General features: G+C 50.2%; 1 protein-coding gene across 2 annotated transcripts; it reads right to left on the bottom strand.

Moving 5' to 3' along the window:
- Window positions 1–4,491: 4,491 nt before the first annotated feature.
- NOM1 (nucleolar protein with MIF4G domain 1) lies at window positions 4,492–23,386 on the bottom strand. 2 transcript variants are annotated; one of them, XM_070618076.1, is made up of 11 exons: window positions 22,341–23,386; window positions 20,699–20,826; window positions 19,128–19,323; window positions 14,185–14,508; window positions 12,731–12,841; window positions 11,827–11,994; window positions 10,914–11,035; window positions 9,861–9,993; window positions 9,186–9,317; window positions 7,536–7,645; window positions 4,492–7,205 (listed from the first exon to the last, which is right to left on the bottom strand). In XM_070618076.1, exons 1-11 carry the CDS (start codon window positions 23,373–23,375, stop codon window positions 7,031–7,033), a joined length of 2,634 nt encoding a protein of 877 aa, XP_070474177.1. In that variant the 5' UTR covers window positions 23,376–23,386; the 3' UTR covers window positions 4,492–7,030. The 2 variants fall into 2 exon arrangements, with proteins under 2 accessions (XP_070474177.1, XP_070474178.1); XM_070618077.1 differs by having other exon boundaries at window positions 20,699–20,823.
- Between the last annotated feature and the right edge of the window lie 457 nt (window positions 23,387–23,843).

Genomic DNA, 23,843 nt, shown 5'->3' with positions numbered 1-23,843 from the left:
CCATCTCTACTTCGGCCTGAGCCTAGCCACGCCAGTTTATATTTCCCTCTGCCCTGTGAGGGGCGTTGTCTTCAATGCTCTGGTTGGTCGGAGCTGGCCGGGCAGGAGCAGACCCAGGTGCCAGGTGACCGCCCGGCTGTGGTTGTGCACGACGTCCACCTGCAGCAGATGGCAGCGGCGAGGAAACGGATCACTAGCTGGTTCCCCAGAGCAGGAATAAAGGACCGGACCACGTCGGGGGCAGTCAGTGTTCTCCAGAAGCCTCACTCCATGCCTGGGGGACTGGGAAAGTGTCATCTTGATAACCCTTGGGAGGTCGGTGGCCCATACATCCTCGTGTGGACACGCTCAAGGTCAAAATCGCTCGGCTCCAGCGGCCCATGGACACACATAAGGCATTGTTTTCCAAACACACACAGCCCTCGGTGTTCCTGAGATCCCTCTGTGTCCTTAGAACACTTTACACTGGTCCCGATTTCCCCTTTCATCATCTTATCGTGCAAACACCATTTTTCATCATTTATCCAGCTCTACTCAAGATAAATGTCACCTTCTTGTGAACTCGACCCCTCGAGCAGCCAACCCCCTCCAGAGGGTTTCGTTCAGCGTAGCAAACGACTAGAAACCTGAGGGTGAGAAAAAGAAAAGCTCTCAATTCCCGGGCCAGGACTGCTTTCCCAAGAAAATCTAAGTTTTGCAGACCTGTGGGCACACTCTGTGCAAATGTACGTGTGGGTATTGCCTGAGCACCCGGACGGACGGCCCAAACCATTGTACTCGGGCAGACACAGTGAGGGTGTCAAAAAGCTCAGAGTGCTTTAGTTAATGTGCCATGTCTGGGTGAAGCTGCCTCCACTGTCACAGAACCACTGCCGCTGGGAGGAGCCTGAATCGATTCTTGATGGTTCCCAAAGCCAAACTCCATGACCTGTTTCCAACTCCCCCCTTGGGCTTCCCTCTTGTGTTCTTGGTCCTCTTCCTCTCCCAACCTCACCGTCCTCGAGGGATCCCCACTCCTGGGGCCCCGAGGCTACCACATGGAGGCGGTGTGTCTGCGCCCCTCCACCCTGGCCTCCGCGGGCTCCACAGGCGCCAGGACGCTCAATGTTGAAGAGGCACCACGTCCTTGGAGTCATCCCATCCCCCCTCCCTCTCCCTGGACCTTTGTGTCAAGGCACCAACTCCTGATGCGGTCCATCAGCAACGTCCCTGGAAACCTGTGTTCTCAGCTGCCCTCTCAGCCGGTGCGTCAGGAAGGTGACAGGAGTCCACTGACCGGCGTCCTGGTTGCCGGCATTCCAACCCTCGGCCATCCAGCGCCCTCCTTTGTCCAGCAATGTTTTTGAACAACTTTGATTTTTTTAACTCCTTTGCCAATAATCCCTTGATCATTTCCCGTCAGTGGCTAGGTAAACCCTGACCCCTCAGCATGGAAAAAGCAGCCCTTCCGGGTCAGGTTTCTCGAGCACCACCTGCTGTTGCCGTCCTGTGTCCCCAGCCCAGCCACAGCCGGGCTCTGTGCCCAGGATCTGCGCTGGTGGCCGCCTCTCCTCTGCTGTGCCCTTCCTTCTTCCCAAAGCCCGCTTCTCGGCTCCTCTTGGACGGCTCTCCATCCCGTCCTGCTGGGAATAGCCGGCTGTCCTGGCACAATTTTGGTGCGTTTTCGCCACAGGACATGTTCTGTCAAACGTAAGTGACGTCTTTGAACTCTTTGACGTGTCCCAGGGCTCAGTGCGAGGGTGGTGCCCGGCAATTGTTGGATGGATCAGCCAATTCCCACTCCTGCCTGGTCCTCCTTACAAGAGGCTTCGCACTGATGTAACTCAGGGACACCACGGCCTCTGGAGCAAACACATCCACACACAGCGTCGACAGCTGAGGGTGAATTACCCACAGGCGTGAGATTCACGAGAAGAACACCCGTTGTGGAATCCTGCCACAACAAATAACACTTGAAGCCCCCTGAGGGCAACCCTGCTACTGTCACGTCTTTCCTTAGGATGCTGTTTGTCCTCACAGGACCGACAATAAAGAGATGCGCGGTCCAGTTGTCGGTGATGGGGGCAATCAGAGGAGGAATGAGGCAAAGAAAAGGCTGTTGGGGGCCTCACCGGGACCAGTAATACCAAGCAGGACATTCTCCAATGCTGCAGACGCCAGGCTCGTCACCACCAGCCCCCTGCTGCGGGGGAGCCTGAGACGCAGGTCCCTACTATTGTCCCTGGTCTGGCAGCAGAGGCAGGAGCACCAGGCGGGGGTGGGCTGCAGGCCATCACGCCCCAGAAGGGGGTGTCCTCTGCTGGAGTCCACTCTAGGGTGCTACCACCGTGCTGACTTGGCTACTCTCGGCCTCTACTCACCCAGGTGCTGCTGATGGACGAATTCGTGCCGTCTTCTCTCTGCCCTCCAGCCCACGGTGCCTGCTCACTGCCTTCCTTCGGCCCATGCTTGCTCCATCACTACCACTCATCCTCCCCTGCATCCTGAACCCAGAGAGAGCATCGGACCCAATGAGAACCCAGAACCCTGGATGCCACTGGAGAGCAGAGCTCCCAGGCCATACCTGTCTGCCAGCCTGTTCCCCTTCCTGGTCCCCTCAGTCCATCCAGGGCCTGGGGGGCATGAAAGGATGAAGCCTCGGAGGCAGGCAGTGTCCCTGGCAGGCACCTGCACAGTGGGCTGGGAGAGGTGAGAATAGGACAAAGCATTCAGATCCTGGGCCTCAAGTAAGACAGGCTGATTTTAACGTGATCACGTATAATAAAAACCAAGAGAACACTGGGAAAACCCAGTATATTTATAAGCACTTTTATTCTGCAGGACAGTTTTTGAAGTATTTTCCCATCATTTGATCTCAGCAAAACCCCTCTGGAGGGGACGCAGTGGCAGACATGGGTGCAGTGCCGTGAAATGCCAGCTGAGACGGTCACTGTGGTTGCTTGCCATTGATCGGCACCTGAGACGTGCTGCCCACAGCTGTTGCTTCTCATGTGACTGAAGCCGCAGGCAGGCACGCAGCCCCCTCCGCGGGCAATCAGTCACACTTCCCAAAGCCACACAGCACAGACCTGTGTCTGCTGCAGAGTGAACAGAAATACTGCTCAGCCCCAATCAAGCCTTTAGATGATGCGGCTGCAGGTGACATGACAGGTGCGTGAGGACTGACCCAGAACTGCCCAGCCCAGCTGCTCCTGAACGTGACGCACAGGAACCCAGAGAGCAAGTGACTTCTGTCTTAAACGGTTAAGCTGTGGGGTGACTTGATAGGCAGCAGTAGACTGATACAGTTCCTACACACTGCTTGTTAATTGCAAAAGGAACAATATTCGCTGCCCAGTGGAGGACCCTAGCAGACCCTGCCTTCACCAGTGATCAAAGTCACCGTCACGGGACAGGGCAAAGCCGTTGTCTCTCCTGATGGGACCCACGGAGAACGTAAACAAAAGTGTAACCCAGATTATCAGGAAACAGCACAAAAACCCAAATTATGGGACCCTGTCCCCAGAGTTCCATGAGCATTAGTTTCCTGATTTTGCTAACTAGACGGTGGTTAGAGAAGGGGGTGTTCTTGTTCTTAGGAAATGAACACAAAGTCACTTACGGCAAAGGGATCTGATGATGCAGCCTCCTCTCAAGAGGTTCAGAAAAAATCCTTGGACCTCGTTACCTACCTACCTACCTACCAACCAACCCACCACCGGAAACAAATCCACGCAACCCCGAGCTCAGGGCGTCCGCCATAGGCATGAAGGGTGCTGGCGTCTTGCAGCACACCCCGTCTCAGTCCTTACAGAAGTCCCGCGCTGGATGCTGGCCAGCAGCCGAGTGCCTGGAGAGCTCGGTCTCTGGCGCCCACTGCTCCCAGGCCTGGAGCGCCAGCTTTGATCCTGAGGCTCTGGTCACAGTGCGCCGTGACCTCAGTTCACGCGGGACCTTCCCTCCCTCCTCCCTGGCTCCCGCTGACCCAGGCGCAGCGCACAGGGAGCCAAGGCTGCCCCAGAACAAGCCGAAGGCAGCGACGCACACAGGACCCGTTCTACAGGAAGGCCTAATTAACTGTCCCACGAGGTGAGGGAGATTTGAGTTAGTCAGCTTAATTATTTTTGTGAAAAAACATGAGAATATTTTAGACCTTTGAAGAACGAGTTCTGCATTACGAATGCTTTATAAAAATTGTTTTGAAATACTTTTAATCTTACAGAAAAGGTGCAAGAATATCCTCCATCCTTATAAACTTCACTCAGATTCGCCAATGGTTAACATTTTGCCTCATGTGCTCCATGTCTGTCTGCAGGCAAAGGGGGAGGGGAGGGGAGGAGGTGGGGGAGAGACAGACACGGAGAGACAGAGACAGAGACACACACACAGATACTTCAGATGTGGCCTAAACCACATGCTAGGTGGAGTTCTTAAAAATAGAAAGATAAGGTGTAGACCTTAGTAAACCAGCAAACCTCTTCTTTCAAAATAAACCTTCACTGGTACTCTAAAGAAAATATAAAAAATAGATTTTATTCACACACTTTAATACATTAAATGTATTAAATGTATTTAATTCCTGAAAAGTTCCCTCTCAGAAATGTTATACATTAGCAGTTCTCAGCCTGCATCACAGAAGTCCAAAAGTCCACATATACACCAAGCATTGTCTAAGCACCTTGCAGTATTTTTCAAACGCAGACCATTATTGTAATGAATTTCAAAAACCTGTGTACAGTCACGAGTCACTTAATGACAGGGATACGATGAGAAAAGCGTTGTTGGGCGACGTTGTTGTTGTGCGAACATCAGACTGTGCTCACGCGAACCTGCAGCGCAGCTGACTACACACCTGGGCTGTGGCGCTGATCTTCTGGGACCGCCGTCGTCTCTGTGCTCCGTCACCCACTGAAACGTCATCATGTGGTGCGTGGCCATACTTAAAGCAATTCTGAATTCACAGTAGCTTTTGGCCAAGATCTACTTATACAACTGAAAGTGTAACTATCATGTGATAACCCATGACGTTTTGTTGTTAAAAAGGGGTTTTACACTTAAAAAGGACAGATTTATGGATAACCTGCCATATAACAACTGCAAAACTTAGGCAATGAATTACGACACAAACAGACTGCATGGCAAAGAGAAAGACATTTTAATTTATTTAAAGATTGGCACCTGAGCTAAAACCTGTTGCCAATCTTTTTTTTTCTTCTTCTCCTCCCCAAAGCCCCCTGGTACACAGTTGTATATTCTAGTTGTGAGTGCCTCTGGTTGTGCTGTGTGGGACGCCACCTCAACATGGCCTGACGGGCAGTGCCATGTCTGCACCCAGGATCTGAACCAGCGAAACCCTGGGTCACGGAAGCGGAGCATGGGAACTTAACCACTTGGCCACGGGGCCGGCCCCAAGACATTTTTATTTTAATAATAAAGGACAAGATAAAAATGGGATTCAGTTTACAGAAGTTTATCTTCTACAGGAGTCAGCTCGAGCTCCGCTACACCTCAACAAGGTTTAGTGACCACAAGACGCATGAAGTTAGATGGCAGCAGCGCAGTGACATTTTCCCATAACTGATTCTGACTCAGTCTGCTACCTCAGCGCTACTCAGGGGTGGGCCACGCACCGGCCGCCAGTCTGCGAAGGCTCGGAGACAGGGGCTTACCAGAACGTAAGGCCAGAGTCACTGAACTGGCACTTCCTTCTTCAGAGCAGGACTCTGGATGACGGAAGCCGCGTGCTGTTGCACTCCAGCTCGGCTCCTTGGCCTCGTGGGCAGGCACCGGGAGCAGAGCCGGCCTCCTGCACCCCAGCACCACCCAGCAGACAGTTTTAATAAAGCCCCTTAATGAACTGCGGGAGCTCACGCCGCGCACCCCCAGCGCCTGCAGGTGCCTCCTTTGTCCTCTAGGGTCGGACACGGCCGACAGACGCAGGGCTGTGGCTACAGCGCGGCCGTCGGTGCCTCCTGAACGGAGGGTGAAGACTCACTGAAAGCGCATGACCAATGGGGGGTCTGGACAGGAGCGACCTCACTCTGCTCACGCAGCGTTCCCAGGGGGCCACTCCGGGTATGCTGTCGGGTACGTGTGCGCACACGGTATGTAGAACACTATCCTATACTCATGTCTTGGTGACTTTTTTCAACACCCGAAGGTGACGTTTAAGCCAAGTCTGCAGCATTTGAGAGAGAGGAGCAAATTCTAAGGCCTGGAGAAACCACAGACGTCTGAATCTGCAGCAGACAGAAGGTGTGCCAGGGCATTTCACTTCCTGGAGAATCAGTTGCCGGACTTGGAGGAGGCGTGGTGTGTGTCTCACTGGACGTCTGCCCCTGCAGGAGCAGCTCCGCTTCCTCCGCACGCGCCTCCGAGAGCCCAGCTTGGCCGGCAGCGCCCCCGAAGCGCCGTCTCGGCTGGTCCAGGAGCGTGCAGCACAGCCCGGACTGACGACTACGGCGATGGACACAAACGAGGGAACATGCTTCACCAAGTCTGATTTTTGGATAAATAATGAAGAAAAACTCCCATACATACTATCTTGCACCGATATTTGCAAGGCTTAAGTTGACCGTTGACTTTTCCAAAACACTTGTGCTCCAAATACTTTAAATAATCAATTAAATATGAGGCACCACATTTAACTGATGGTTTTTGAACTTTTAACCAATATATAAAAAATAAAAATACATCAGTTTCTTTATAAGAACTGCACCCTCTGGTGGCCCATTTTGTCTATTAAAAATATAAGACAAACATGCACGTGCGCACCCTTGCACCCCACACACCAGTCTCATTACTCAGAGATCACTGTCCTGTCTGCCCCTCCTGCCTTCTCGTCCACCCTGCCTCATATATATAGTTATTTAAAAATGGTTTAAAATACAAATACAATATAACCCTGGATCCCAAAATTCTCAAAATATTTCAAATACAACGACCCCGATACAGCTCCACTAAGCTTTTACAGTCAGCACAACAACAGGCCTCCTGGGTTTAAAAGGAATCTCACAGACAAATGACCCGCCCGTGCTCCCATTCCTCTGGACTACATTCTCAAGGAAGCCTTTCCTTGCAGAGACTTTGCCGCGAGATCAGCTCTCTCTCTCAGCGTGCTGGCCTCCTCCGCGCTGCTGTGGGCCTGCGTGCTCTTTAACAAGAAGTGGCTGATGAAAAGCTTCAGGCCTTCTCGCAACATGCCGAGCTTTGGGTTGTCAGATACTCTGGAAAGGAATCAGGAACGTTATGAGGGATGAAACAGGCTCTCCCAGATCTCAGCCTAGGAATCTCAAACAGGGAGACGTAACCTAGGTTCTCCTACAAACAGAACTCTCAGTTGAGAATGTAACATACCCTCTGTGTTAGAAATCATTATCAGTTTGCTATTAGGCAAGTTCCATGTTTCTCAAGTCTAACGTGTAAGATATTAGCTTAAAATTAACTGGAAATGACTTTTTAGGACAACCGCTTTGCTTTTATAAATCAACATAAGTGACAATAATTTCTCCTCACCTCTTTCCCCTATGTTTTATCAGAACAAGCTGGGAACATACCTTGCAAAAATTAAACCAAGGTCTTCAACCTCTGTTTCCATTAACAGTATGTATAACACTTTCCGTAAAAAGTGGACTCGGGGTTTGTCCAATTCACTGAATTCAACCACCTAACAGAGTGAGGATGGAAAGAAAAATAAAGTTACACCGACTTACCAACTTCTTCAGTGATTTCCAAATACAGTTAATCAGAGAAAAAATTACTCCCCCTCCAAGTAAGGCTATTTCTAGTTTTATAACATGAACAGCTGTTAGCAAGGACGTGGGGCCATGGGACCTCTTAGGCGCTGCTGGCAGTGGGTGCCAGCACTGCTGAGAGCCACTCGACAATGGAAGTAAGCTTACGGGGTGCATACCTTATGAATCTGGAATTTAACAGCCAGAATTGAAACTTGTACTATCTCCATGCCTTAAAGAAACTACACCCTAGTTAAAACCACACATACAGACACGCACACACACATATACAGAATTTAGATCTGGGAGGGACTAATTCACCCACACATACAGAGACATTTGTATTCCTGAGACAACATATATAAACGATAGTATACCTCCTTGGTAGAATACTACACAGCAGTGATAAAACCAGAGAATAGAATTACAGATACCAACATGGATAAATCTCCAACCTAGGCTGAATGAAAAAAGAACTGTGGAAGGGTGTCACGAGCACGGTGACAGCACGACCTCACCCGGCAGAGGGTAAACGCGTGCAGAGGAGATTACAAGCCGTTGCTGACAGAGGTGCAGTAAGAGCACAAAAGCCTGCCTGGGAACAAGAGGGCCCAGGGGCAGTGCCAAGGACATCACCTCTAGGCCCCTGCAGCTCTACTGCGTCTGAGGAAAACATGGGTCCCACTCCACTCCGAGCTCAAAACTGGAGTGAACTGAAGGCAAGATCTACTCCAGCAGGGAGAAGGCGTGTACTCTCCATGTTTTAAATTGTTCCCATTTCTGGGATGTGGTATAACACTCCAGCACCCTCATATTCAGTACAGTGGCCAAAACCCAACACCACACCACAGAGAGACACCAGGTCAACCTGTGGAAGTGCCCTGGGGAGCGCACACAAACGGAAACCGGAAGCAGAGGCTGCAGTCCGTCCTGAGATCAGGCAGAAGGCTCAGAGTACAGGCTCTGACCCCCAGGTTTTCCCATCGTCCACATTTTCAGGACACCCAGCCCCCAGTGGTCCCACTACCCAGGGCTTGCTGGCCACCTTGAACCCCACCTCCTGTGTCCACTCCAGACCAACACCAGGGCATCTGTGTCCCACCACTGCTTTAAAACCGCCTGCAATGGAGGGAGAGAGCGCCGAGCGCCAGCACCACAGCCCTGAGACCAGCTCCCACATCTCCCCATCTCACTCCCAACAGGTCAGCAGCCAGTGTGGGATTTATAATCAGGACCTGCACAGGAAGCCCAGACCCCGGAACGGGTTCACCTAGGCGAGCAGAACCACCGTCACTGTGCCTCACTGTACCAGCTAAATTTATCCTGACCTGGCTGTTTTCTATGATGGCTACGATAACGAAAACTCTTTTCAGGTAAGTCAGAATCTAAGGAAATGGTTTTTTTAAGGTACCAAATACAAGCAATTACACTATCGTTATTATTTCTTTTAATAATTTCATGCATTACACAAACCTTTAAAATGGAAAGTGGAAGTGATTTCGTCTTCAACAAGTGGGCCACCAGATGAACCAAATTAGAAAAATTAGTGGTTGGCAAATTTTCCAGGTCCCGAAATTTGTCCCATATGCTGAATTGGAAAGTCATCTAATATAACAATTAAAAAGAAGAAAAAAAGTTAAAATGTAAAGAATAAATCACTAAGAATGTAATCTAAAGTTATTCTATATATTCACTTATTTGTAATATCCTAAAAAAATCAAGACTTTTAGGGGCAACTACCCTCTCCTTTCCTATATACAGTAGTTTGAAGTGGCTTCACAATAATTTCTTTCTGTTGGAGTCTCTTCCTTCAAATCAGCAGAAATACTAGAGAAGAACATTAGAGAAGGATGATGCAGTACAAACCCAGAGAGGAGAGGTACTGGTTAACCGGCCGTGAAACTCCCTCATCTGTGATGGAAAAGGTGACATGGAGAACATCTTGGACCCCGGGCACTCCACTTCAGCTGTGCCCACCTGCTCCCTGTGAAGGTGGGCCTGGTAGCAGGCGTGGACCATAACCGACCCACTGCACACAGCTCTCCAACCCCGATCAACTCCTGACTCTGGGCACTCATTTTAGGCGGGCTGAGCCCGGCAGACAGCTCAGAGAAAACATGGGTGACGGTGGCCCTCCAGGTAAGTTACCTGAAACCTCCTTTCATGCTCACAGAACTTGCTGGCCAGGAAGGCATAGAAAGGATTATATGTCTTCTCCTGAAGGCAGCAATCCATGAGAACATGAACTATTTCTCTCTCCTGCTGATCCTTAAGGCCAAGCCTGTAAAACAGAAACCGCAAAGCCTCAGAAATCCTCAGTTTGCCCAGTTTTAACAGCTTCAAGGCAGAGTTCTTTCAGAGGAACACAGCCTGCCTGGCAGTGTGGTTAGCAGTGAGCTGGGCAGAGGAGGTGTGGTAACAAGAGCAGGTGTGGCTCCTGCTCGAGGCCCAGCCCTGTCCCTAACCTCTCCGGCCTCAGTGCTTCTGACAAAGTAGCAAGACCTGGGAGAGACCCCGGCCTGAGTCCTGTGCCAGCTACAAAGGGCTGAAACTGGCTCCTGACTGAGAGGACACAGGACCAACACTCAACCGCGAGCCTCCAAGTGAGGGTCCTGCCGCCACACTGTTGGATTTTTTTCTTTTTGAACACTTATGGTCTAATTTTTACACGGTGACACCCATCCTCTCAGGGTACAGTGCTGAGTGTGGACAAGTGTCTGCAGTCCCATAATGCTTCCCCAGTACTTCACTCTGAACGTGAAGAAAGAAAGGAAAATTAACTAATCTCAGATTTGTTTCGAAGTACTTTGTAAAAGTCACAGATACTTTTAAAATCTTATCACAACTACTTACAGAAACTATACCAGGAAGTTTTTAATTTAGAAGTAATTAGAAAGACAACTTTAATATGAAGATTTTAAGCAATTCATGACAAGCAACAGTCTCAGAATTACCAGCTGGTCATCTAACACCTTTAATCAAAACATATCCCAAAATGTTCTAATCTGGAACCACCGGTGGCCAATTAGTAGGAGCAAGAGTGCTGCCCAGGGGACACCTGATCCCGGGCGGGAGGCACAGGCAGAGCCCAGCCCCTCCCAAGCTGCTCTGACCAACCCTCCAAGTGCACACCGCACCTCCCCTCACTTCTGCCACGACATCTAACTACGTGGAAGTGAAAACGCTCACACAAATGCTTACTTTAGAAGCTTTTCGAATGCGTCCAAAAAATCTTCACTCGTCATTATCGTACAAAATATGTTTCTCCTGACGTCGGTGTTCATTCTCTGCTTTCGGGCGAGTTCTAGTATCTTTGAGCTAACCTGAAAAGAGGGATGATTGAGGCACAGATCATACAAATGTCTCAATGAAATCTGCTGCTTTGGTTTACTGTAGTTACTGAAGTTAAATTTCTAAAAAATAACATGAATATTTTGTGCTTTGACTGATGCACAATTACAAATTGTATGTAAATACTTAATTTTTGTTCTTGGGCAGCCCCTTAGAAAGAGAAAAAATTTCAAGGGACAGTGCAAGCGATAGAGACTTCTCAGCAGTGGTGTGATCGGTCAGTCTAAGCAACAACAAAATAAGAGAGATAAGTGTCCACAGCCAGAGGAGCAAGGACGACAAAGTGTGATGGCGATCCTGGGACAGAAAAAGGATATTAGGGAAAAATGAAGGAAATCTGAGTAACATACGGACTTTAGTTAATAATAAAATACAAAGAAGTGCAAACAATTCTGGCAATCTGAAGTCTGAAGTTAATGGACCACAAGCCACGTCTCCTGGGAAACTGCTTCTGTGTCTCAAGAAACGGTATCTGCAACAGGAGCGTTTTGAGTTTCGTACATTCCTCTCATTCTATTCAACTTCTAAGTCTTTTATGTAACATGTTTTGGGACTTCAAAAAAAAAAAAAAAAAAAAAAGAACTCGAATTAAATTATATCACAAAATAATGGCAACTTCTACACGGTCTTCAAATAAAGCCCTGTCCGTACATCTCGGTGACCACCCCACGAATAATGAGGAGGTCACTCCAGGGAGAGGCGCAGTGAGACGCCGCGGGGGACCTAGACAACACGCCAGGCGGTGGTGAGCACGGTCTCGTACCGTCCCTGCGAGCTGCTTCTGCGGGATCTTCTGCTGACCGCTGTCAATCATTGGGGCCCCGCTCCACGCGGACCCCACAATCCACCAGCGCCCGGTCTGGTCGGCGTTCAGGACGTTGTCCCAGGAGACGCGGAGCTGAGTCTCCGTGCCTGAGCCGGCACTGCGAACCTGAGAGAGAGAAAAGGCGCTGGTGAGGCGCTCTAGTTGGCTCAGTCTGTAATGCCGTCACCCCTGGGCTTCTCCTTTTCTGGATAATAGCATTTTTGGTGCATGAACACTGTGTGAGTCACTGACAACTGGGAGAGCTCACCTGTTGGGAATAACGCTAAAGGGAGAGGTAAACTCCCAGGATTTATGGTTGAGGCTTGTGGTCTACCACCCTACGTACCACTGTCTTGGAAAATGTCACACCAGGGGAAGGCTCAGACTCAGAGGCCACAAGGACAGCTCCGTCAGGCTGGCAGGGATACCAGGAGGGGCCCAGGATTTGGCAGAGTCAGCGATTCTGGATCTGACCAAAGACCTGGGCTGAAGGACTCGCCCTGATGGGGGAGGTCAGTGGGTCTCAGCTGTGGCTCCATGTTAGGAACACCCAGGAAGCTAACTTCACTGGTCTGGGTGGGACCCTGGCCTGGGGCCTCTTTCACAGTGTCCAGAAGATTCTATTGGGCAGCTGTCTATAGCAGCACAGGCTGAGCGTGGGGATGTTTAACTCACAGGGACTCCCCTGCACACAGACCACTCAGAGGGTCTCAGTGCAGAAACATGAGACTCCCTTTTGATTTCCTGGAACCTTATTAACCAGACGTGGCACCCAACTTGGCTCCAATCACCTTCTCGATTTTCACGATAGGTTCTCATAGACGTGGAGGCTCAAAACAAGCTAGAAGTAGAAGTGATTTACCAAAGCTCTCTGTAATTTCCTCAGCTTCTCCACAGGCTCAGGGTCGTAGCCTGGAATCTTACGCATGTCATTGTTCTTCAGCGCCAGCATTGTCTCTAGCATGAACCGAACCTTAAAAAAGACAAAACAAGAAAAACCATCATTTCAAATTATCTCAACAACTGACCCTTCACCTTGGGAAGAAATAAAGCAACTCTGTGCACATGGTCCTCACTGCTGATGATAAATCAGAGACGGTCTTCAGGGAAATGGACTCCACTAACTTGAACATCTTGCTCAGGGCTACACGATACTTTAATATAAAACTGTCACCCGGCCTCACCTGGGACCTTGAACACTACCCCAAGATCTTAGCTCGCACTCCCACTCCCCACCGCCTCTGACCTCTCCCTCCATGGCTGTCCTCCCATCGTCATCAGCCACTGCCCCTCCTGTCCGATCACCTGTGCTCTCCTGCCTCCTGGGGACCTGCTCTGAGTTACCCCCTCCTCTCCACTGTATTTTCAACTTCTTTCCCACTCCTGGCCTTTTTACTACTTTTCAACTTTTAAATTGGAAATAACGTCATACTGAGAGAAACGTTGCAAGAACAGTACAAAGAATCCCATATACCCTTCTCTGAGATTTCGCCAAATGTTAACTTTTTTTTTGGGTGGGGAAGACTGGCCCCGAGCTAACACCTGTGCTAGTCTTCCTCTATTTTGTACGTGGGACACCGCCACAGCATGGCTTGATGAGTGGTGTGTAGATCCGCACCTGAGATCTGAACCCGTGAACCCCGGGCCGCTGAAGGGGAGTGTGTGAACTTAATCACTACGCCAGGAGGCTGGCCCCAAATGCTAACTTCTCATTGAGATATAATTCATATACCATAAAACTCACCGATTTAAACGTACAATTAACACATACAGGGTTCTGCAACCATCATCACAATCCATTTTAGAACATTTTCATCAGCCCCAAAGAAATTCCAAACCCATTCCCCAACTCCACCAGCCTTCATCAACCACAAGTCTACTTTCCGTTTCCGCCAACTTTTGTGTCTTAAACTTGACCTCTGAACATTCACCGTGGTACCTCTCAACTTGCAGAGCAGCAGATGAGGTAGGAGCCACGCCCAGGCCTGTCACTGTCAAGCAGCAGAGCCAGCGGTCAGCCACGCGGACTGGCACCTGAGCCCTGTACCTGAGCCCTGTACACATGGCCTTCCTCAGTGAACATTGTTTGAATGGATAAATGTTAAATAAATCAATTCTTAAATTCACAGAATACCTGAGTTCTTAGTAAATAAACAAGGTTCGTTCACATATTAAAGACAAAGCCACAAAATCAGATGAGGCAGAAGATGACAGGGATCACCAGGAAATTAAACACGGTATTTACCCCAATACTTATTTCTACGTTCTGGCCAGTCTGTGAGCGTTTAGGAAGCAGGTCAAGTGGTGCACTCGTACCCTGGTCTGGTCCTGGAACGTGCTGCCCGCCCCACTGGCCTTGGCCTGTGTCTCAGCAATCAGTTCCTTGAGTGACAAAGCATCATCTTTTCTCAACGAAAAGCCGACGTTTTTCAGCATTAACAGAATCAGTTCAATATCTTTTCCTGTGAAAGTTCCAATAAGCTTTTTCAAAATGTCAAAGATGAGGAGAGAATGTACCACATGGAAGTTATATAAATGGGCAATGATGGAAAACAGGTTGTCACACTCTTTGCCTTCACTCCTGTTTTTATAGACGTCATCAAACTTCCTCACCACAGCTTCCAGAAAGTGAGCGCCGACCTGGACAAAGGAGGCAGGAAAAATATCATTGGAAACACGTAAACATCAAACATTAGCAAGAGGTTCTCAGAGACTCTCTTCCTCTTTCAACAAACTTGAGCGTATGTGGAAAGAATTAGTCTTTTTTAAACTAACGCATGAAATGTGCACATGGTCGGACGCAGACTTTGAAAACATCAGTCTGCGTGTACAGCGCTCTGCATGTGAGGACACAAGCAGTGAGCGACCACACAGAGCAATGCACCACCGCTCGAGCCGCCACTGTAAGTCCACCTGCCCGTCTTCAAAATCCACAGTGTGGTATTCTTGGCCAGCTGACATTCTGGTTCCTTGGAAAAGTAACCTTGTTAACAATGTTAAGAATGTATCTACATCTCTAAAAACATACAAGTATCAAACAAGACTCAGGTCTCAAGCTCAAGCTGAGAGTGGAGAAGCTGGAAGCAGGGACATGGTGGTGGCATGGAGTGACGTCAACACTCCAGTGGAGAAATGATGACATGACTCAACGCAGCCAGGCTGGACCCAGGAAGGAAGACCGGGCACGAGAGGGATGCAGCGACAGAACCAGTAGCGTGACCAGTCACTGGATGTGGAAGATTAAATGTCTGGCTAACAGGCGATGACAGAGCTTCTAACTGGAAGACTAAACCTCTGAGGAAGAGCAGGTTGGTGGGGCTGGATAAACTGGGTTTAAGACATGAAGCTTGAACTGCAGGGCGGCCAGGGAGGGCCGGCTGTACATGTGTGAGTGGTGGTCAAAATCGTGGGTGAAGACGAGATCAAGCAGACAGGTCGGGGTGTAATGGGAAAACACACACAGATCACGGATAAACTGCCAGAAATAAATGCTACAAGAATCCAGGAAAGGCACCAGCTGGGCAGGAGGGAGCAGTGACTTCACGGAGGCCGGCTCTGACCAAGTGGACATGTTCTAAAGAACGAACGTTTCTAAAGACCTGAGACCCAACAAATACATTTAACTGGTAAACTGCCAATTCAAGTCCTTTCACTAAAGATAAACCTGAGGACCCATTATGACTACTATATAATGTTCAAATATAACTTAAGAAATAAAAATTCTGCAGACAGCAAAAACAATTCAGGCATAAAATATACCCAGGTAGGTTTTCAATCACATGAACAGAATTATTTAACTATATCAAAGTTTTAGATTTCATTTAATGACTTCAAAGTAAAATATAACTTAGTATAACATTTAAAAAAGGACTACTATTTATTTTGTTCCAGATATTTAAGCATACACATTAATTTTGACTTGGGGATTTTAACAAATCTGTAAAGTCCTAACTTTTTCTTTTAATACTACTACTAATAGGCCACGTGTATTTATTGAACACCTACTACATGCCAAGCATTTTATAAAATCACATCTAATGTGCACACAGCCCTGCAAGGTAGGTGTTATTTTATCCCAAGCTGCATTTGATGAAGTGAATCTCAGAGAGATTGATTCACTCCAGACCCCATCGCCAATCAGGGGGAAAGGCTGGATTTATTCCACCTGTTTGACCCAAAGCCTGTGCTGTTTCCACTAAACCACTCCACCACTCCAGATGCCAAATGACGTTGCTAAAACAAGACGAAGCTTGTTGAGGCTGGATAACAGGCACACGGAGACTCGTGCCATTTTGTCTGCTTTCGTGCGTGTTTGGGGTTAGTTAAAAACTAATAATGTTTCCAAGTACACATCTTTATTATTGCTGGCTTCCTTCCCCTACCAGATTATCTCGCTACCCTTCACCCCTTGAAACCAGGGATGAATTATCAAACGGCCTCCTTCCTGATTGCTTTGGTCTGGATGGGGTGCATTCTCATCACTATCCCATCCGCCTACGTCGCAACAGAAACTGTCCTCTTTATTGTCAAAGGCCAGGAAGAGATCTTCTGTGGTCAGATCTGGCCAGTGCACCAGCGGCTCTACTACAAGTCCTACTTCCTCTTCGGCACCGAGTTCATGGGCCCCGTGGTCACCATGACCCTGTGCTACGCCAGGATCTCTCGGAGCTGTGGTTCAAGGCCGTGTCTGGTCTCCAGACCGAGCAGATCCGGAAGCGGCAGCACTGCCGCCGGAAGACGGTTCTGGTGCTCATATGCATCCTCACAGCCTCCGTGCTGTGCTGGGCGCCCTCCTACGGTTTCACCATCGTGCGCGACTTCTGCCCCACTGTGTTTGTGAAGGACAAGCACCACCTCACCGCCTGCTATGTCACAGAGCGTATCGCTATGAGCAACAGCATGATCAACACCGTGTGCTTCATGACCAAAGACCTGACTTTTGATTTTTAAATGACTCAGAAGCAATTCGGTGATGACACCATGGTCTCCATAACTCACTTTTCTCCTTCCATGAACTCCTGTGAGGATGTTTTTCTTTCTAGAACTGGAAGTTGTTTATGGAACCAGCGTTGAGAGCTCATCAGACGCGGGTAGAAATTCTAGTGGACGTCATCAGCTAAAGCGCCATGACGACTCCCTGGAATGAGCCATTTCAGCGCCTTTCATGCCGTCAGTGAAGGTTTCATGAGTAATCCCATGTTCTCAGGTCCAGGAATTCCTGATATGCTGTGGGCGGTCACGGCCCACAGCTCTTACTCTAACTCCATGAAATGCCATCTGCTGTGAGACCGTGTTGATTATGAAGCACCGTGGCACGATCCAGGGGGACAGGGTGCCCTAAGAGCCTTACGACAGCACTGGATCACGGCCATCACAGGGCACCAGGACCGGGTCTGTGATGCCATCACACTTCGATGGAGAGAAGGACTCAGCGTCATGTGAGAGCAAGCACAGCTCTTAGAGATAAAAGCTACTTCAGAAGAGCGATGCCCTAAATCGCTGGTGAGGAGGTAGCTGAGGAGAGTCCTGCCGCTCAGAAGACCCGGGGCCTACGTCTCTCTCTTCTGTCCCTGCCTACCAATGCCCAGGAGGCCCCAAAGGCCCCTCAAGAGTCCCACCATGTGACTACGGCTAGATGAGAGAAATGTGGTTCAGAAGGTTCTCTACAAAGAGCGATGAAGCCTGCAGTGGCAGGAAAGGCCAGTGAGGAGAACGTGGGAGGAAGAGCGGAATTTCAACCTGAAAACGCCCTTCTGTATCGTGCAGAAGTCAATCAGGACTAACCTTTTCTGAGCAGCTACATGGGCCAGGCTCCTGGAGACACACTACACGTAAAACTCACTAAACCAACTCTCCAGAGGAAGACACGGAGGCAGAGCTCCCCAGGCCACAGCGGCACACAGTACAGCCGCGCTCTGGACGTGGGTAGCATCCTCCCCACGTACCCTGCTGCTCTCACCACAGAGCCCTAACACATGAACGAGGATTCTTTGTTCGCAAATTTGAGGATTCTAAAGTAATCCCTGGACAGGTCCACTCTCTCAGACTCCAAATGACTTTAAGATTGTGACTGAGAGCAAACACCAGGAAGACGAGCTGAGTGAAGGGTGCTGTGGCAGCTGGTGGCCAGCCCGGAGCTGAAGACAAGGGCCAGAGTGCTTGGCACAGAACTCGGCAACATCGCACGGCAATTCGTGGCTTTGCTGCAGTTGCACAGGCGGTTAAATAAACATCTGCCCTGCTCATCTTGCTAGGAGACCTGAGGACCTGATGTAAGACAGCAAGTGGGCAGACTCACACCAGTGACCAGCCTCTCAGCCAGGCCTTGCTGCCAAGGCCTGTTCTCGGGGCGAGGGCCATCACAAGGGAAAGAAACTAAAAGCTAACATTAAAAGATACCGTATGTACCACGTAAAGATCCAAAGGGGTCAACGAGTGCGTGTACCGAACACAAACATCACCTGGGAAAAGCAAGCCTCGTGCGCTTCATGGCCCACCCGTTCGCCCACTCCAGTTTAAACTCCTGGCATCAGACCGATTTCCCTCAAGCACCTGGAATCAGCCACGTGGAGGGAAGGTTATGATTTCACCCTATCAGGCGACAGAAGACAACCCCAGAGGTGTGTGTGACTGTGGAACCAGAGCTGTCACCACCGGGCCTGGCTGACACTAACCCCGAGGGTCACCAGGCAAGGATGAAGCACCCCGGAGGAGTGGGGACACCTACTCGACACCAGGCGTCGTGCAGGTGCTTTATGTATGTATCCAATTTAATCCTGACAAAGGCCCGACGGGAAGCAGCTGCAGCCCGACTAACAGAAGAGAACATGGGGAGCTCTGTGCCCCCCTGGCAGCAGCCCAGGCGGCTCCAAGCCTAGGCCCTGTCTCTCCCTTAATACCTCACGTTCTGCTAGCCCTCTTACTTATGAAGGAACGACCTCCCACCCAATACGAATACTGTGGTAGTGAGACCATACAAACATCTGTACTCTGAACATCTGGAATAAGTCACTAACAGTAACGGAATACAAAGAATACACAGAAAATGAACTCAAGTCCAAGGTGTCAGTCCGGAGGAAGATAAACTAATAGAATAATAAAGACATGTTAGAATGGACCAAACACAAAAGCAAAAGTTGACCAAAATCAAGTGATTTCTGGAATGCCGTTTAGAGTGACAAGTATCGACCTTATCAGGCCTGTCACTAAAACAAGCATCCTGTAGACACGTCACCGGACTGGAGGGAAGGGAGCCCCACCTCGATCCCGACCGTGCAGTGGAGAATGCTGACCAGGAGGACGTGCTCCATCACCAGCCTGCTGGGCATGGTCATAGCCGGGGCGCAGGCGCTCACCAGGACGGCTGTCAGAGTGTCACTCATGTCCTTCCTGCTGTGGGCCATGTACAGCTCCTCCAGCTGTCCGCTTATGGAGGCCATGTTCGCTTCACTCAACCTGCCAACGATCGTAAAGACAGCAGCAAGGATGTTTCAAACTAGGAATTATTTCTCAGGACAATTTAAAAAAATGAAAAAATTGTCAATACTACCAATACATCCTATTCTATGTACACACGACCCATGAACAATTCTTGTCCTGCCCCCATAACCTAGCATGTACCCTATGTAACACATAATCCTGTGGAACCTTGAAATGATCTAACTGTCGTCTTTCCAGCTGAAATGTGGCCACAGAGAGGCACATGCAGGATTCTCCTTCAGGCCACTGAGACTGTAACGAGGACGCTCCACTGGCATCCTGACAGGACGTCCCCAGGCAGAGGCAGGGAACCATCCCAGACACATCAGTATGTGCTGTTAGGAAAAAGGACAACTTTTCCAATTTTTTGTTGCCATAAATACCTTTAGTTCCTAACCCTGATAAGAGGGTGCTTGGTTTCCTGAAAGGGGAGGGAAGGATATACATGCACATGGAAGATTATGCACTGTTCCTGTGCTAACACTGAACACCAAAGCAACACGTTTGGTAAAATTCCAGGATGGACCATGGAAAGAGTTTTTTTTTTTCTTTTTCTAAATTTTTTTTTTTTGAGGAAGATTAGCCCTGAGCTAACTACTGCCAATACTCCTCTTTTTGCTGAGGAAGACTGGCCCTGAGCTAACATCTGTGCCCATCTTCCTCTACTTTATATGTGGGATGCCTTCCACAGCATGGCTTGCCAAGCGGTGCCATGTCCACCCCTGGGATCCGAACCGGCAAACCCCGGGCCGCCCAGAAGCAGAATGTGCAAACTTAACCGCTGCACCACCAGGCCGGCCCCTAGTTTTGTTTCAATTGAAGAGAAATAATAAAGAAAAACAATGGTGTAGTGCTCATAACTGGTATCACAAGAGAGCCGCGTGTGCTGGGACAGTTTTGTCTTGACTGTGCGGTAGGTCCCAGGAGCTTCCTGTGCGAGACGCTGCACAGAGCCGCACACACGCAAACAGGAGTGATGAGCAAGGGGGACGGAAGACCGTGTTCCTGACTGGGAGTGCCACCGCGGGGCCGTGCACTCGCCTCTGCAGGGAGGAGGACGGGTCCCGCCACCACTGCTCCTGGGACCGACCACGACTCCACCCCATTCCCGGGACTTCTCAGAATAACCACACGGGCACCTGCCTTGCTTTCAAACTCTAAGAATTCAAAGCACCAAACAGAAAAGGCGGCCATCCTGCTTTTCCAGGTCTGGCTGGAACAGAAAGGAGCCAGTCAACAGCTGCAGTCCCCGCCCCTGTCACTTATGGTTTAATTTCTGGGGTAGTTTTCATACTTTTAGAAAAGAGACAATCTCTTTGAATGACACAATGTAACAACACTGCGAGGCCACCTGTTAATGAGACCTTTGACGTGTTTCTTTAGCCTCTCCAGTTCTTCCTTTTTCTGGGCATCTGCTGTCTCCTCACCTCGCCGCACATGAGGTGGGATGTATTTTCCACCATTTTCACACAGACTCTGCTGGAAAGGACAGAAATGAACTATAAGAAGCTTATTTTGAACAAATTCCACTTTTCCCCTTGCTATAGTCACCTTTAGATATTAAATTCCCAAGAGCTGGTAGAAGCTGTAACTACTGACCATTGCTGTCCACTAAATATCAGGCATTTACTGAGGGCCTAGTATGTTCTGGGCAAGCACTCTAGCCCCAGTCCGCTGGACGTCTTCGTTTACGTTAACGCAATACACTTCACCACCGTGTTTTCCCTCTGGAGTTCTTCAGATCTGGCTGTGCCCAACCCAGCCCTACAGTCTACACTTTTACCCAGGCTTAATTTACGGCAGGCAGGCAGAACACAAACACCTAAATCAAATGTACCACCAGTTTTGGAGGAAAAGTGTTCTAAAATAACTTCAAACTTGTTCAAAACTAACATCTAAACTTACATGATAAAATCAAAACCAATCCACTGCTCAGCATTCCCTAGATTACCAACTGGGAGGGTTAGAAATCATTATCACTGACCCTGGGCACCTAAGTGACAAGCCTTTAGGAGACAAACATTTGTAAGGCGTGACCCTTGTTTCAGAGTTTAAATTTAGTTGGAGAAAGCACATTCATGTACTACACAGAAACTGTTACTCTTGAGACACCCTTAGTTCAGACTGTATGTCCACTACAGCTCAACAAGCTTTGAAAAAAAACTTAGGAACAGTTAAAAAATAAAGTCCTAAGAGAAGAACTGATAGCATTTAGGGATGGCTCACAAAGTGCCAGGTGCTAAGACACTAGGGACAGAAATGAAAGACAGTTCATATACTTAAGATGAGGAGGATCCCACAGATGTTTGATATTAACAGATAAACACCAACAGCGAGAAAATGAGAAAACGCTGTGCAAACAGAAGGAATAACATATTTAGAAGCAGAATGCTGAAATAGTGAGGTGCGGAGAAGAAAATGCGAGCAATTCCATATGGCTGCCGTCAAGGTGCATACTGAGGGGAAGCTGCTTTAACAGGGAAGGAGCTGGCCCATGAAGCCCCGGACTGCTACCTCATGGATTCTGAACTTGTCCTCCGATGTGAGACTTCATCCAAGGAGGTGTTGTAGATCAGCTTTGTGTTTTAGAAAGATCCACTCCAGGGCAGATGGACAGGAAAAGGATGAGGTGAGGGCAGAGGCGAGTCAGGGGTGCAACTGTCCTCAGGACACACCAGAGGCCACAAGAGAGCAAGTGGGGAGGGGAGCCAAACTCAGGTTTGGAGACTGAGGCAGAAAACGTGAAGGAAGGAGATGTTGCCTTAGGACAAGGGTGGGAACAGCCATTAAGTTATGCTTTCTCCCTTAAACCTTTGTTATAGAAATTTAAATACATAAAAGTAGACGGAATAACCCAGTTTACCCACATTCAGCGCAAACAAGTATCAATACATCAGTTGCGTCACTCCTGCCCTAGGCTCCGCCCCCACTTGTTATTTCGAGGGAAATCCCAGACACCTTAGATAGTTCACATGATAGCTGATGTCAGATACCTGATCTGTTGTGTCAACATCCTCCGAGGAATTTTCCCTCCTTTCTTCATCTTCTGCAAAACGGACTCTCTTTTCACCCCTTTTCTCCTTGGCTCTCCCTTCAGCTTCTTCGGCTTTTTTTCGCTTCTCCTCTTCTACCTCCTCCTCCTCCTCCTCGCTCTCCTCGCTCGGTGCTCCCGCCTCTGCGTCCTGCTCTTCCTTTTCCTCTTCCACATCCTCCTCCTCGTCCTCCTCCCGGTCCTCCTCCCTTTCGTCCTCGGGGTCGCTCTCTACGTCACTTTCGGGCAGCGTCTCCCCGGCACCCTCCTCCTCCTCACTACTGCTTTCATACAAGCCCCCACTGTTCCCAGACTCCAGGGCTCCCAGGATATAGTCGAGCCCATCGCGGGCGAAGCTCAGCGGCACGGCGCTCCCGTCGCCCTTCCTCCGGCGCTTGTTCAGGCCGAGGCAGCGCTCCAGCTTCCGGATCTCGCGGTCCTCCTCCTCGTTGGCCGCCAGAAGTGCTCGTTTCCGGGCGGCGGCGGCAGCGGCGGACCCGGTGCCCCCGGGCGGGCCCCTGGCCTGGGCGCGGGCTGGGGCGGCCTCGGCCGGGGCGCGGGGAGCGCGCTGCCGCGCGGGCGGCCGTGGGGTGCGCCGCGGGGGCGCCGGGCCGCCCTCGCCCTCCTCCTCGCCTGCCCGGGGGCCGCTCGCTCCCCCGGCTGGGCCTTCTCCCGGGCCCGGGCCCTGCGCGGGGCCCGCAGCCCTCTGCAGCCGGCGCGCCTTCCTCAGCTGCCGCTTCTCCCTCCTCAGCTCCTTGCGGCTCTTCCTCCCGCCCGGGCGCACGCGCCCCTCCGCCCGGGGCGCCGCGCAGTCGCCGGGGGGCCCGCCCTCAGAGGTCGCCTGCACGAACTCCTCCACCGCCAGCCTCAGCCGCTTCAGGGCCCCATCCCCGCCGCCACCCGGCCCGCGGCGCGGCCCGCCCCCGTGCCTCCTGCGGGCCACGCGCTCCCGGCGGCCGCCACGGCCCGCCGCTCCCGTGCTCGTGGACGCCGCCATCTTCCAGGATGTGCGTACGCCCAGCTTCCGCCGGGGCGGGGCTTCCGGGCGGAGAGCGGCGCGCGGCGCGGGGCAGTGCGGTGGCGCTCCCTGCTGGCGGGAGGGCGACAACGCAGGGACCTGCATGGCGGCCAAGGGTGCCCACTCTCGGAACACGGTGACCTTGAACTTCATAACGAGTTCGCAGGTGCATTCTCGTTTAATGAATGGAAACCTGACAGATGGCGGTAAAGAGGCCCCGTAACGACGGGTATGGCCCGAATCTTTTCAGACGTGTGCGCACTTACACGTGTACGTGCATAGGAAACATAGGAAATGCTTTCTGTGTGTGTTTTCCAGGGGAATCTTCATACTAAGCTTATTATTCCGAAACTTCCTGTTTTCCGTCAACCTCAGGCCTCGGATCTCTGCGTGTGCCTGTAATGACCACCTCATTCTTTATTAGGGTTGCCTGTTTTTCTTGGGAAG

Source organism: Equus przewalskii, chromosome 4 (genome assembly GCF_037783145.1).
Source record: "Equus przewalskii isolate Varuska chromosome 4, EquPr2, whole genome shotgun sequence".
Taxonomy (NCBI): Eukaryota; Metazoa; Chordata; class Mammalia; order Perissodactyla; family Equidae; genus Equus; species Equus przewalskii.
This window is presented reverse-complemented; position numbering and strand designations above follow the sequence as displayed.

What these genes read in the sequence shown, in the direction of transcription:
- NOM1 (XM_070618076.1), bottom strand. Translation starts at nt 23,375, where the DNA reads ATGGCGGCGTCCACGAGCACGGGAGCGGCGGGCCGTGGCGGCCGCCGG. An exon ending in AGCATGAAAGGAGGTTTCAG is followed by an intron (nt 9,318 to 9,860) that starts GTAACTTACCTG and finishes TTGTTATATTAG; the next exon opens with ATGACTTTCCAATTCAGCAT. An exon ending in CTTGGTTTAATTTTTGCAAG is followed by an intron (nt 7,206 to 7,535) that starts GTATGTTCCCAG and finishes ATTCCTTTCCAG; the next exon opens with AGTATCTGACAACCCAAAGC.